At 37.4% G+C, this 13,542-nt stretch overlaps 1 protein-coding gene across 3 annotated transcripts in view; it reads right to left on the bottom strand.

Annotated features, from left to right (window-relative positions):
- The window catches only part of fstl4 (follistatin-like 4), a 192,228-nt gene that overhangs the window by 173,250 nt on the left and 5,436 nt on the right, over nucleotides 1-13,542 (bottom strand). The window contains exons 1-2 of one of the 3 annotated variants that reach the window (XM_016660948.1): nucleotides 1,819-1,888; nucleotides 1,673-1,760 (exon numbers count right to left, since the gene is read on the bottom strand). The exons of 1 other annotated variant lie outside the window; for it this stretch is intronic. In XM_016660948.1, coding sequence (XP_016516434.1) covers nucleotides 1,673-1,760; nucleotides 1,819-1,846 — 116 coding nt within the window. In that variant the 5' untranslated portion in view covers nucleotides 1,847-1,888. Of the gene's footprint in view, nucleotides 1-1,353; nucleotides 1,428-1,672; nucleotides 1,761-1,818; nucleotides 1,889-13,542 lie in introns of those variants that run through there. One more of the 3 variants, XM_007572565.2, reaches the window with a different exon arrangement.

Below are 13,542 nucleotides of genomic sequence, written 5' to 3'. Positions count from 1 at the left end.
TCCTTATGTCTGATTTATTTCCTCTTTCTACGGTTTAATTTAAACATTGCTGTTTAAACTTTGCGTCACTCACTTTCATGGGTTTGTTTGTGTTAGCGTCATGTTACAGTTTAAATCTACATGTTTTAGTTAAAGCTAACACTTCTAAACCACTGGATGAAGATGGATATTTCTTTTACAGGTTTTATTTTGCAGACCATTTAGTTGTAGGTGAGTTTGTAAACGAGTGGGAAGCTAAGTATTATTTTCATATTTAAAAAAGTAGGAAACATGTCATTCTAGTGAGTTATCTCTATGAAGACTTTCACAGATCAGAATATATCTGCTATACATAATATAACGTTTGGGCTGATATTAAATGTATTTTTCCTTAAACTCATATTTCTGTGTTATAAAAGGTTTTTTGTTTTTTATTGGTCTGGTTTAATGTTCTAATTTTAAACATCATAAACTGCAAGCAAAAAAATTATAATTGACAGAAATAAAGGCTGTAAAATAAATTATTACTGTATATTAATGTATATTAATGTATATTTGGTGCTTCAACTATTAAAATATGAAGCTAGAAGTTAAAATTATTCAGCTTTTCAGTGGCGGTTGAAAAGAAACCAATATTAACCTTTAAAAAAAACTGATACTTTTGAGAAAAATGTGTCTAAATTATTACAGAAATAAACCTATTTCTTGGTGACCTTTTTCATTATTTTGTCATCTAGACAATAAAGGAAAAAACCCTAAAGTGACATTGCACTAGAAGTGTCTGCTGGTACAGTATTATTAAAACTTATGACTCCAGTTCTGAAAGTTTTTGGATTTTGGAATAAAGTTATGCTTTCTGTGTGCAGGAACACTTGAGGGATAAATAATGAAGACAATGGAGACTGCAGAGTTTGGGGAAAAAAGGCTGGAAGCAAAAGAAAAGTTTGGGAAACGGCAGTAAATCGAGCAATTTCAGCTATTTCCTCCTACTTTAAGCTGCCACAACACTGTCAATAAATGTGAATTCCTGCAATATTTATATTTCTACTTTTTAATCTGTGGTCTTTTTCAAGGCCACCATAAGATGAATCTTTTGTCTTTCTCCTTTGGTTCTGTTTGCTGGTCAGTTTGGGTTTAGCTGTACAGACTCAACAGATTGTTGTTGACCTTCCAATAAACATGTTTTCATCCAAATATTGTTTTCCATTATTGACCATTTGCAACTGCGTCACTTGATCACAGGCGCCATGATGGACGGGAAATGGGGGACGGAGGACCGAGCGACTGAAAATGTTTTCCTAAGTTGTTTTGTCCAGTTTTTTCGTGGTTTCTTCTTGATCAAGTCGAGCTAACGTGTCTGTGAACGTAACTCACCTGGTTGGGCTCAAAAACGGCGGGAATCCCAAAAGTTTTACGCAGCTAGCTTAGAAACCGACCCTGACGTGTTGGTCGGTAATCTGATCAAATTACCGACTTTACCTGAATTCACACCACATGATTTATATCACTGTCATAAACAGCGTTTCCCCTTAAACCGGAGCACCTTAAAAACGTACAAAAGACGAGAGGCTAACCAGTTTTTTCCATAAGTGCTAGGCTACAGGACGGTGCGGCACTGTCTCCATGGTTACCAATGATGTACCTTTTCCATAACTAACGTTGATAACTATATCAACGTTAGTCTTCTCTCCTTTGTAAAAAGCGGTCGCTGCTAATCCGTGATTGCACCAAGAGCTTCCAGTCATTAGATTTAGCTGCTATCCATCGCCTCGTATCTTTCCTCATTAAAAGTTATACAACAAAATAACAAGCTTGGTTTCTATCTTTGTGTATTTATTCAGCTGATCGCGCAGCTCCCTGTCACCATTTAAAGTGAAAGCAACTGTACAGACGTGATGTGAGGCTCCCGGTTCTGACTGCCTGGCTGTTTTTAGCGCATTGGTCCGTCATGGCGGAATGGGCGGAGTTCGGAGAGCGTGACGTCACGTGCAAAGCGTCAACGCAGATCTGGGAGCGCTGAGCGGCGTTACTTTACTTTCTGTTGTGTTTTCAATTTATGACGATATACAAGTGGGATTGACAACAAAAACTCAGCTAAATGCTTCTGTTATCTTAGTGTTATTCTTTTTAAATGTCTAAAAAAGTCCAAGTATTTTGAAGTTGTATTCAAACCAGCTTTTTGTTCTGAATGTTGCTGTTTGCTTAATTCTAAAAAAGGTTTAATCAGTGGATAGTTGTAAAATACACAACTGACAGACTAATTAAAAATATACTGACATGTCCTGGGAAGCCGTCAGCCGCTATAACGATCGTTCTTACATAAACAGGTTTATTTGTTCAAATGATGCTTCACTATATTACATTTTATAAAGTTGTTTACATTTATCTTATCATGTTCATGAGCATTTTGTTAAGATGAACTCTAAATCCTTTTTTAAATGGGGATTTTCTTTTTTGTTAGTTTTGCACATAATGTTTGAGTTCTTCAAAAATATGTGGATGAAAAACTTTTCACCAGCTTGTCTGTCAATCATTTTCATTTTTATAGCTATTTAATTATTCACTTTTTTCAATTCACACCATTATGTACTATTTAGGTTAATAAATATGTTGACAATAGAAAAAAATAGAAAAATTAATAATGTAAAACTGGTTTTATAAGGGCCTATGGATGAGAATAAAGTGCTTCATAGTTTTTTCATTTTTCTATGCAGTTTAATAGTGAGAGAAACTTTTCTGATTATTCAGTCAGTATTTAATACAGTTGAAAAAAATAGTTTTTGCTTTAATTCATCATATTCTGAAAATTTTAACCATTTATGTTATGCAAAGCTATCAGAACTCTTGACACAAGAAAAAACAGGTTTTTAAGAAAATGGTCGCTAATATAATTAATTGTTAGTTGATCAATAAGATCATCACCTTTGGATTAATCTATAAATCGATAACTTTGATCTCTAACATACCAATGTTTTCCTTCTGCTCAAAGGCCTTTAAATGTGTCTAATTAATAAAACCAACAGGTTTTGGAGAGAAATTTAATTGTTCATGTAAATTATGTATGTAATATTGATGTTTAACACACAAACATCATGAGTCCTGTGAATGTAAACATCACTTTGAGGAAACATGGACATCTTTCAGCTAGCCTGTTAGCCGGCGGCTAACGTGTCGTCATAGATGAGAGCTGGTGAAATTAAACCCCAAATGAGATCTGCCAGTCACTGTCTTCATGTGCTGGCCTCCAGGCACTGACCCACACACACACACAAACACACAGGCACACACGCACACACACAAACACGCACACACACATGCACACACACACGCAAACACGCACAAACACACACACGCAAACACGCACAAACACACATGCACAAACACACACACACACAAACACACAGGCACACACACACGCACACACACACACACAAACACACACGCACAAACACACACACACATGCACACACACACACACACACATACATGCACAAACACACACACACACATACATGCACAAACACACACACACATGCACAAACACACAAACACACACACACGCACACACGCAAACACGCACGCACACAAACACACACACACACACACACACATGCACACACAGAGAGATCTGGCTGCATGCACTAAATGATGTTAAATTCGTCAGAAGTGAGGAAAAACATGAGCAGACAGTTATTTGAGCAGAATATTAAAATATTAAAGTTGTAGAAGAGTCTTTTTAAAGCTGGAACAATCATTGGTAGCTCTTCAGACTTGCTCAGTTTTTGCTCAGACCTTATAATGCGCTAAAATTACCCATCAGAGCTTTTTATTTATGAGTCTCTCTTTTAAACTTTCAATTTTCAGGAGATAAAAGTATCCCACTTGGCCAGAGCGTCTGGGATTGATTCATATTCAGGCTCCTGCTTTTTGCTAGAAAGTTTCCTTGCCACTTTTTTGTTGAAGTAACAAGAAGACAGCAGGCAGAGAGTCCAGTAATAATGTGTTTTAAGATAAAAATTTCAAGGAAAAGGTCATAAAACAGAAGGAGAAATGCCAATCCTCTTTAGTTTCACAGTTACTCTCAACTTGGACGAGTCAGTGCATTAAATAAATATCTGGAGTTATCCTTTAACTGCAACTCATTTTTCCAAATCAACTCGAGTTTTTAAAGCACGTGTCAAACTCAAGGCCCGGGGGCCAAATCTGGCCCGCCGCAGCTTTTCATGTAGCCCTCTGGACTCCGAATTACTTCAATAAGTTTCTCCAGCTTTTCACAAATCCTCAACAAAATCAACAGATCCCCACATTTTAATGGGTTTTATCAACACATTCTGGCACAACCGGCCCTTTAAGAACATTCAGAGTTTTGATAAAGTGAAACTGAGTTTGAATTTCCTCTTTTAAAGTTTTAAATTCAAGTCAAGTCCAAGTTAATGTTTAACTCTTTATGGGATAAATGTTAATGCAATAAATGATGAAATTGTTGTTTTGAGATCATTTAAAAACGGTAATGGCAGAAACAAACCAACAAAAACAGCAAACAAAAGGGATTCTGAATTTTCTGTACATAAAATTATCCTTCAAAAAAACGTCTAGATGAGACCAAAACACCAGACTGAAGACTTTTACCATCCAGTTTTTGCTAGAAAAAAACCTGATAATACAATTTATGCAATTAATTGATTTATTGCTTATTGTGACAAACATAATTCTAATTTTTGGAGTCAAATCTCAAATTTGTCCAAGTCGGGTTTTTGAGGTCTAATATCTGAGATGGAAAGTCCAACCCAAGTTTGACCAACAAGTTCAATTAATTTATTTTCCTAATGAGAAATAACCGTGTACTCACTATTATGTTACACCAAATATGAAAATATTTTAATTACGTTTAGTAGTACACAGGTATTTTACGCATGACTTACTCAGATTATTTACAGTTACTTTGACCCCTGATTACATGATGAATTAAATTAAGGTCATTAAGCAAGAAGCTGCTTTTTCACAAGGTAAAAATATTAATCCCATTGAAAGCTTACATAAGGAACGCATGGATGACCAGAAACACAAACATATTGAAGAATAATTACTGAAAGGAAGCTGCACAAAGTCTTAATTTAACAAGGACTTATTTTAATTCAAAGTTAAAAATAATGAGGAATTTATTTTAAGAAGACTCACACAAATAAAGTCAATCTTCCATATTTTATTAATAAAGTTTGCTTGATGAAGACAAATCAGTGAAACCCAGAGACAGAAGATTTATGTGCATGACTTCTCGCATCACGTTGTGTTGGGTTTTTAGTGGGGAAACGTTCAAAGTAATGGACAAGGTGCAGGATCAGAGTTATAATATATCACATTCTGTCCAAATCTGTCATTTACTGCAAACGCCCTGGGGCCAAATTCACCTTGAGAGGTTATTATTCCAGAAACCGCTGCTCAAAGTTGAGACGTTCCTGCTATCAAATTGATGTAAAAACTGTCAAAATACAAAACAGAAACCAATTTTTTAGAATGAATTTTGTTCTTAAGCCAGGAGAAGAAATCGATCTTTGTGCATAATGATGTGATTATGTCTAATTATAAAACACAGAAACGTTTTTTGTTCTGCTAAGCGAGGAGGAGTCAGAAACACATCTGGTCCGGTTCTGGAAGCAGATGCAGGATTTCAGGTTTGACTGGAAGTGTCACCAAAACCACATCTGGGTCTAAGGAGGGATAATCTGCAGCACAAAATGATACCGCACAATCTGTCACTAACCGTTTCAGTTCTGCAGAAATTCAGTTATTTATATCAGTTATCTAGTTATCCTAGAGAAGCTCTTTATGAACAAAAACAATATTCTGACAGAGTTTATTACTGATTCAGGAATCAAATGTTGTTCATTTACTTGGAAACTGTTTCTACTTTGTAATGTTTGTGGTTTTAAATGGTCGACTGATGTAACAAACTTTATTTATTTGTGTCAAATTAACAGACACAGATATGGTGTAATGTGTCAAACTAACGGTCCTGGGGCCAAATCTGGCCCGCCGTAGCTTTTCATGTGGACCTGCAGACTCCAGGTTGCATCAATAAGTTCCTTCGGTTTTTCACAAACAAATTTCACTCAAACTCATCAGATCTCCACAATTCTGATTTTTACTGCTAATTTTTCTCAAAATTGACCAAAAACATTGGGTTTACTTGACTGCTGCCTCAGTTAAAGTCACATTTAATATCAAACATTAGGACAAACGTCGTAAAATTTCCTTGTAAATATTCCTAGATCAGCATCACAAAATCTGAGGAACCAAATCCTGGAGGAACTGATCAGTGTGAAAAAGTGTTAAAATATTGATATTTTAACAGTTTAATGGGTTTTAACACATTGTGGCACAACCGGCCCTTTAAGAACATTCAGATTTTGATCAAATGAAACAGTTTGAATTTTAGAGCATCAAATTCCCTGAAAACACAAAGTGAACTGTAAGAGATCTGAGTTCTCCTTCAAGCTGCTGTCATCAGGAACAATATCAGCTTTAAGATTTCAAAGCCTTTTGGCCCCACTAAGCACACTTTGTTTAAATAAGAAATGGAGCATTTTTTTATTAAACGAAAATCTCTCCTCAGGGATAAATTATTCATTGTTTGAGCTTGTAAAGCAGCAAAGTTACCGAAACCAGGAAGAAAAGATTTAATCTCATATTTCTTCAGCAATTCTTGAATTAAATAAGAATTGCTTATTTAGTTAGTTGGCATATAGGTGATCCATCAACAAGCCAACTGTGACCAAAAGATGCAGAGCAGAAGCAGAACCAGAACCAGCAGGTTGATCCAACGGCAGCAGATCTTCAGTCTTTAATTCAGTCATTTATAAACTACCAGTAGTTTAAAGTCTGTTATCTCAGTGAAAGACTGTAGAACTGGGTGGTGCAGCTGCTAGAAGGCCCACTTTAGAACCGGCTTTATGTGGCTCTGAAGGCTCAGGTCAGAGGTCAGAGGTCAGCCTGATCTCTAGTTTCCAGCTGTAACAACTGAAGCTGTGTGTTGACTCTAGATCTACAACTCTAGATCATTCCTCTATAGTAACTTCAGTTTCTGTTCAGCTGGAGAACGTTGTGGCACATCCACACATCTGTTCAGTGATGGGGTGGGTTCAAAGGTCACCTGGTGACATCATGAGCTGTGTATCATCTGTGTAGCTTCGGTAGCTAATCCCACTTCCTGTTAAACCTGAGCCAATGGGAGCGTCCTAGGACTGAGCCTTGGGGTTCCCCACATGTCACAGACCTTCACCTTTTGGCTCAACATCTGGTTGGTTTGCAGGTGGCAGAAATGCATTTCCAGGAGAATGCTAAAACAGGAAGACAGAGGCTGAATTACTTTAGCTTCCTGGTCAGTAATGATTTAGACCAAAGCCTCAATCACTGGGTTGGTCCCAGTGACTCCGTCCTTTTAAAAGGCTGCGGCTCCAGTAGAAGTGAAGCTGGAGCGTAAATGAAGACAAGCAGCCGTTGCTCTCTGTAACGCCTCTCTCTGCTCTGCAGCTCTCCAGGTAGGATTACTGTCACAGTTACAAATGACACACGCAGTTCCACTCCGACAGTCGTTTCACGCTCAGCGTGCTTTTTTCCTCCCTGCAAGTTGCTGAGTATTTAAAAACGATACAAAAGAGCGATGGAAGGATGGAGAAAGTTTCATTTGTGAGTGATTTCCCCGACTAGAGTTGGAGTTTCTGCATTGGAGGCTCTTTTACTGCAATCCTGAGAACAGATGAGATTTTAAATGCATTTTTAAGCTGAACTATTGAGAAGAGTCATGCATTAGAGATATCCACTGGTTAACGTATTCCCAAATACAGTAAAAGCAGAAGGTAAAAAATAAATGGCCTTTGTCAATCACTCCATGTTCCCCCAAACGGTGCTTGGCCCATTTTGGAACAAGCCTCTCTACACTCGGCTGCTCTAAGCGGCGCCTCACACTGACGCCCGTCTCTTCAGGAACATCGCCGCCTGCGCTCAGGTTTCAAACAGACACTTCTTCACCCTGATCCAACAGAGCCAGTGGGAGCGTCGCGTTCTGCCCGATCCTGGTTTCTCTGCATCGTCTTCCTCCGCCTGTGTGGTTGCAGAAGATACCAAAGGTGTCAGTCTGTCAGACCGTCACTCGTTCCCACCGGTTAGACTGAACAGGGTCTGCAGCTTTCAGCCTTTTCTCTTTCAATGTTTACTTTTTATTTCCATTTTTATGAATTTCAGAATATCTGGATCAGTATATCTGACAGTCTGTCCTACGGAAACAGGCTTATGTTTAAATATACAATGCAAACAGAAACATTACAAAGAACTAATGAAGGCAATAAAGAAATGCTGGTATGAAAATAGATTTACGTCATGGAAACACTCCAATTTCATTTTTCAATAAAGTTTTTGCGTAGGTTTTTCAGGTGCATTGAAATTAGTTTATTTCACAAAACTGCAATGAAAACACTTTTTCACATCACATAATGTTATGTGACCAGCAGCCGGATGTTACTACTGGTGGAAGCTACGAAGAAACTATGACAGGAAGTGACGGTGCGGTATGTTTTCTAATGACTTATCACATAACTTATTCAACTTGTTCACGTGTAACTTTAGTTTAATTTGTTATGTAATGGAAACACCACAATTGCAAAACTGTATTTGTTTACATTAATAGAATATCAACACAGTTTTCTGCACATTTCTAAAGGAAATGCAGCGATGGAGAAAGGGGAGAATCAGCAGACCGGCTTCAAATGACGGAAAGAAAACAGAAGTTCAGACAACCAATCATCTCAGTGATCAGAACAACGTCTCTGCACAACAATGTGAACCGTGAAGCTGATGAGCTACAGCAGCAGAGAGCCACAGCAGCTGCAACAGGAATCCAAGGCTACAATTCACATAAGCTAACGACCGCTAGCTTATGTTTGTGTGTTTAATGATGTAAAGCACTTTGAAATGCCTTGCTACTGAAATGTGCTATACAAATAAACTTTGATTTGATTTAATGAAAAACAGGCTAACGAACAACAAGCTACTAATGAACAACAAGCTACTAATGAACAACAAGCTAATGAACAACAAGGTAATGAACAACAAGCTAACGAACAACAAGCTACTGATGAACAACAAGCTAATGAACAACAAGCTACTAATGAACAACAAGCTAATGAACAAGAAGCTAATGAACAACAAGGTAATGAACAACAAGCTAACGAACAACAAGCTACTGATGAACAACAAGCTAATGAACAACGAGCTACTAATGAACAACAAGCTACTAATGAACAACAAGCTACTAATGAACAACGAGCTAATGAACAAGAAGCTAATTCTGGGTAAATATGGTTTCTGTGTCGTTTCCATCAGTGGTTCTTGGTGCAGCGCCCCCACAGGCCAGGAGGGGAACAGGTTGGTTTGACTCAGAGCCACAGCAGCTGGAGGTGGAGTGGATGATGGAGTTCTGGTTCCAGTAGAACCGGGTCGACTGGACCATCAGGAGGAAAAAACATTAGTGCTTAAAGTATTAAGGCACAGATCCTCCTGAAGGTAAAATGATGAGAGGGATAATTTCATTTCGTTTCCTTCGATTAACTACAGGAACATTATAAATTATGGTCCGTTTTTCCAATTTTCATCTATTTTGCCACTGCAGCATCATGTTTTATTTAAAAAAAACAACATAAAAATATTTCAAATAAGACTTGCATGTAAAAACTCTTTGTATTAGAGGTCATATTTTAGATATTTCCAGACTCTACATATTTGTTCAAAGCTGCAGTAGTTCCTGTACTTCGTTCTCTGAGTGTCACGGATTAAAAATAATCTCTTCTGTTGGAGAGTAATGATGAAACATGGACACGCCAGCAGAGATGTTGGATTTGCAGATGGTGCTAGTTAGCAGGAATGACCATTTCATTTTATCACTGTGGTTTCATTAACGATGAAAACTAAATAAGATTCATCACCAAGATTTAATAAAGCTGCCAGCAGCTGCTGTTTTACACAGCACTGTAATAAACAAGAAACAATGCAGTTAGTTTTGGCTTTTTTCATTTAAAAGCGACAGAAAACTGACCATCAGAGGAAAAAGGTTTAGATGGTGTCAAACTGAGGGCCCAAGGGCCAGATCCGGCCCACCAGAAGTTTTCATGTGGCCCTCTAGACTCCAGAAGGACGAAGAAATAAAACTTTATGTGCTTAAATATTTCATCAATCAAATCAAAGCTGTTTTTTTCTGTTTGCCAAATTACAATCAATCCCTCCAATGTTTTGCGAATTCACACAAAATATATTTTTACTGGTAATTTTCCACAAACGATAGTCAAAAACCTTCTGTTAGCAGATGCTAACCATTTCTTCTTTCTGCTCCACTGCTGCCTCAGTCTGATCGATGCAGCAATCAATAAAAGAAAAATCACATTTACTGTCATACATGGGTGGAAATATTTCAGATTTATCTCCATAAAATCAAAAGTAAATCATGAAAACAATTCTGGAGGGAAAACATGTTGAGTATTTAAATCAGTATCATCAAGCACACACACAGCTATTTATTAATACTATTGCAGTTTGTTAAAGAGTTTTATACCTTCTGGTTCAACCGGCCCTTTAAGAACATAAGAGGCTTAAATTGAAATAAATATTTCAAATAAACATCAGCATTTAGCAAGAAAACCTCCAACAGAGGAGGAAAAGTCATTACAGCAATTAGAGCGCGAGACCGAAGCACCTGGAGGCTGAGCCAAGTTCATGTATTCATTTTAAAGAGGAGCAGCAGCACATGTGGCCTTTCAGGCAGAAACGTTGCAGTCGCTTCTCCGAAGCATCGGCTTCACAAACAGCTTCCAAACGAACCAGAAACGTGAGAACAGGAAGAACAGCTTCTTCTCAGTACCATCCCACTCTGTTCTGAGGTTTGTCCCTGCCAGGCTTCCATAACCAGACTGGAGCCGTTGGCCTTGAGGCCCATCATGGCTGTCAGGTGCGTCTGAAAACTGAAAAATTATTTTGAAACTGAAAAAAAAATATTTTTTTTAAGATTTGAAACAGGAAAACAAACATTTCAAATAAAGAAGATTTGAAACTACTTTTCAGTTTAAAAGGGTTTATTTTCAGTTTCAAAATAATTTTTCAATTCCACACCTTTTTTCATTTTCTTTCATTTTGTACAAACCTTATGGCCCTGATAAACTCCATAATCTTCAATCATTCAGAAAGTGGACCAGAACCAGGATGTGCAGAATCAACTCAGTAACTTTTATTCACAGCAGAAATTTGAACAAACTGAACCAAAACCTTGAAGCTGAAGTCAAACTGACCAAAAGCACAAAGAAAGAAATAGAAACCGGATAACATGGAGCAACGTAGCAGCAGTTCTGCATGGTTTTTATGTGCATAAAAGGTAAATTAAATCTGTAGATGGAAGGACTGAGGAGGATTTCTCTGTGAAACATCAATGCACCTCGATGCTCAGACACACAGATGGAATAAAATAATAAAGTTCTCCTTCAGAAACTCAGAGTTAATATCTTTATTCCCAGCAAGACTTAAGCTTTGGGAGGCAGTCGGATGTAGTCTGCCTCTTCTGCAGGAATAAAAACCCTTTAGCCAAAAATGAGATCAAAGCTGTTCAGAGTCTTTAAAGCATCGAAGAATGATGCACTTCTTACATCACTGGTCAAACTTTCTACAAAGTCAATCAAATTCATTTAAACGTCACCGAGGAGACGAACATGTGATGCTTCGTTTCTGCCATTTTGCTTAAAATATTTCTAATTATTTTATTATTATTCAAGTCATCAGATCAGTTCTTTGTATTTATCCTAATGTTTTCTTTCTGTAAATGTTTTTAATCAAATTTCTCCTGCAGAAGAAACTGAAGCAGTTTGATAAAACAGGACAGATTTATTTATCAAAGACTTTTAGAAATGTGCATCATCTGCCATTATTTCTGCCAAAAATGATCTCATAATAAACCAGTTCTACCTGAGGTTCTGCTGAACCTGTAGCTGTGAATAACTCTCCTCAAAAAATGACTTCTAATGTTTTAAAATGCAAAGCTGATTAAAAACATTCAAGCTGGGCGTTTTCCTGCTGAATGCACATTTCCATGAACAATAACTCCAATAAAGTGAAGAATATTCTTTCTTTTCAGGCTGAGAATCACTGAACCAATTTAACAAACACCTTTAAAATGTGTTTAACATCTTAGCATATACAACCTGACATTAAAATATCAGTAACTCACTTATTCTATCAAGCAATCAATCAAATTTTATTTGTATAGCACATTTCAGCAGCAAGGCATTTCAAAGTGCTTTACATAATTAAATAAAAACAGTGAGAAAGAGAAATAAAGAGCTGTAGAACTTTAGTTGAGACGCCGTCAACTGGGACTCCAACCCTTCGAACTTTAGTCAAAACGCCGTTTGACCAGGACTCTAACCTGGTCAAACGGTTCGTTCATGACTTGTCATGAACGAACCGACTTGAGGCGTTTTGAGTTATTTACAGATTCTGAAAGTTTGGATTTTAAGGTTTCTAATGACGTCAAATAAATGAAAATAAGAATAAGTTATTTTACTACCAAGTGTTTGTGCATTAATAACATTTTAGGATAATTGTAATTTAAAAGCACAATAAAATAAAAAAAACGATTTGATTTGATTTGGCAGAAACAAAAATTTTCTTCTGCACCAATAAATATAAAATGATCCATCCTGTTCCATCTCTTGTATTTATCTGTTGTATTTATTCACTGATTAAATAATTTTAATAAATTAAAAACAATATTAGCTGTGAGCAGAGCATCATAAGAAAGCAAAGTCGTAAATAACAGAACAGTTCTCACCATGAGACTCGTTCGCGGCTCAACGCCGTTCAAAAGAATCAAAACGTTCCTGAACGACATTAAAACTCTCAGCAGGCAGAGAGAGAAACACCTGGCTTTTTCTAATCATGAACAATCCTGGAGTTCTTCCTCTCCATCAGTGTCATCATCAGTGACCCGGTTTCAACCCACTTATCCAGTGGCGCAACTACATCTTATTCAGGTGGATGTGAAAACATCTGTAAGGGTGAATAGAAAACATACAGCCGCTCTACCCCCCCTCCTGCAGCGGCATCCATCAAACACATCAGGTTCAAGCTGAAGAAACACAAATGCAGCCCAGATAAATCTACAAATCCATCAAAACCTCCTCATCTTCTCATATCTGAAAATAAAAAAGCAGAACAAGCAGATTTTCTTCCTTCTGTTCAGTTTAAAAACCGGACATTTTGAACAGCATGCAGTGTTAACGCATACTTAATTATCCAGCTGTGTTTTCCATCATTAATGTTTACAAGATCAGCAGCACAGAACCAGGATCAGCTCAGAACCAGGATCAGCTCAGAAACAGGATCAGCTCAGAACCAGGATCAGCTCAGAACCAGGATCAGCTCAGAACCAGGATCAGCAGCACAGAACCAGGATCAGCTCAGAACCAGGATCAGCACAGAACCAGGATCAGCTCAGAACCAGGATCAGCAGCACAGAACCAGGATCAGCAA

The sequence above is a fragment of the Poecilia formosa genome, unplaced genomic scaffold (genome assembly GCF_000485575.1).
Source record: "Poecilia formosa unplaced genomic scaffold, Poecilia_formosa-5.1.2 Scaffold304, whole genome shotgun sequence".
Classification (NCBI taxonomy): Eukaryota; Metazoa; Chordata; class Actinopteri; order Cyprinodontiformes; family Poeciliidae; genus Poecilia; species Poecilia formosa.
The sequence above is the reverse complement of the archived record's forward strand: the minus strand, read 5'-3'. Positions and strand labels throughout refer to the sequence as shown.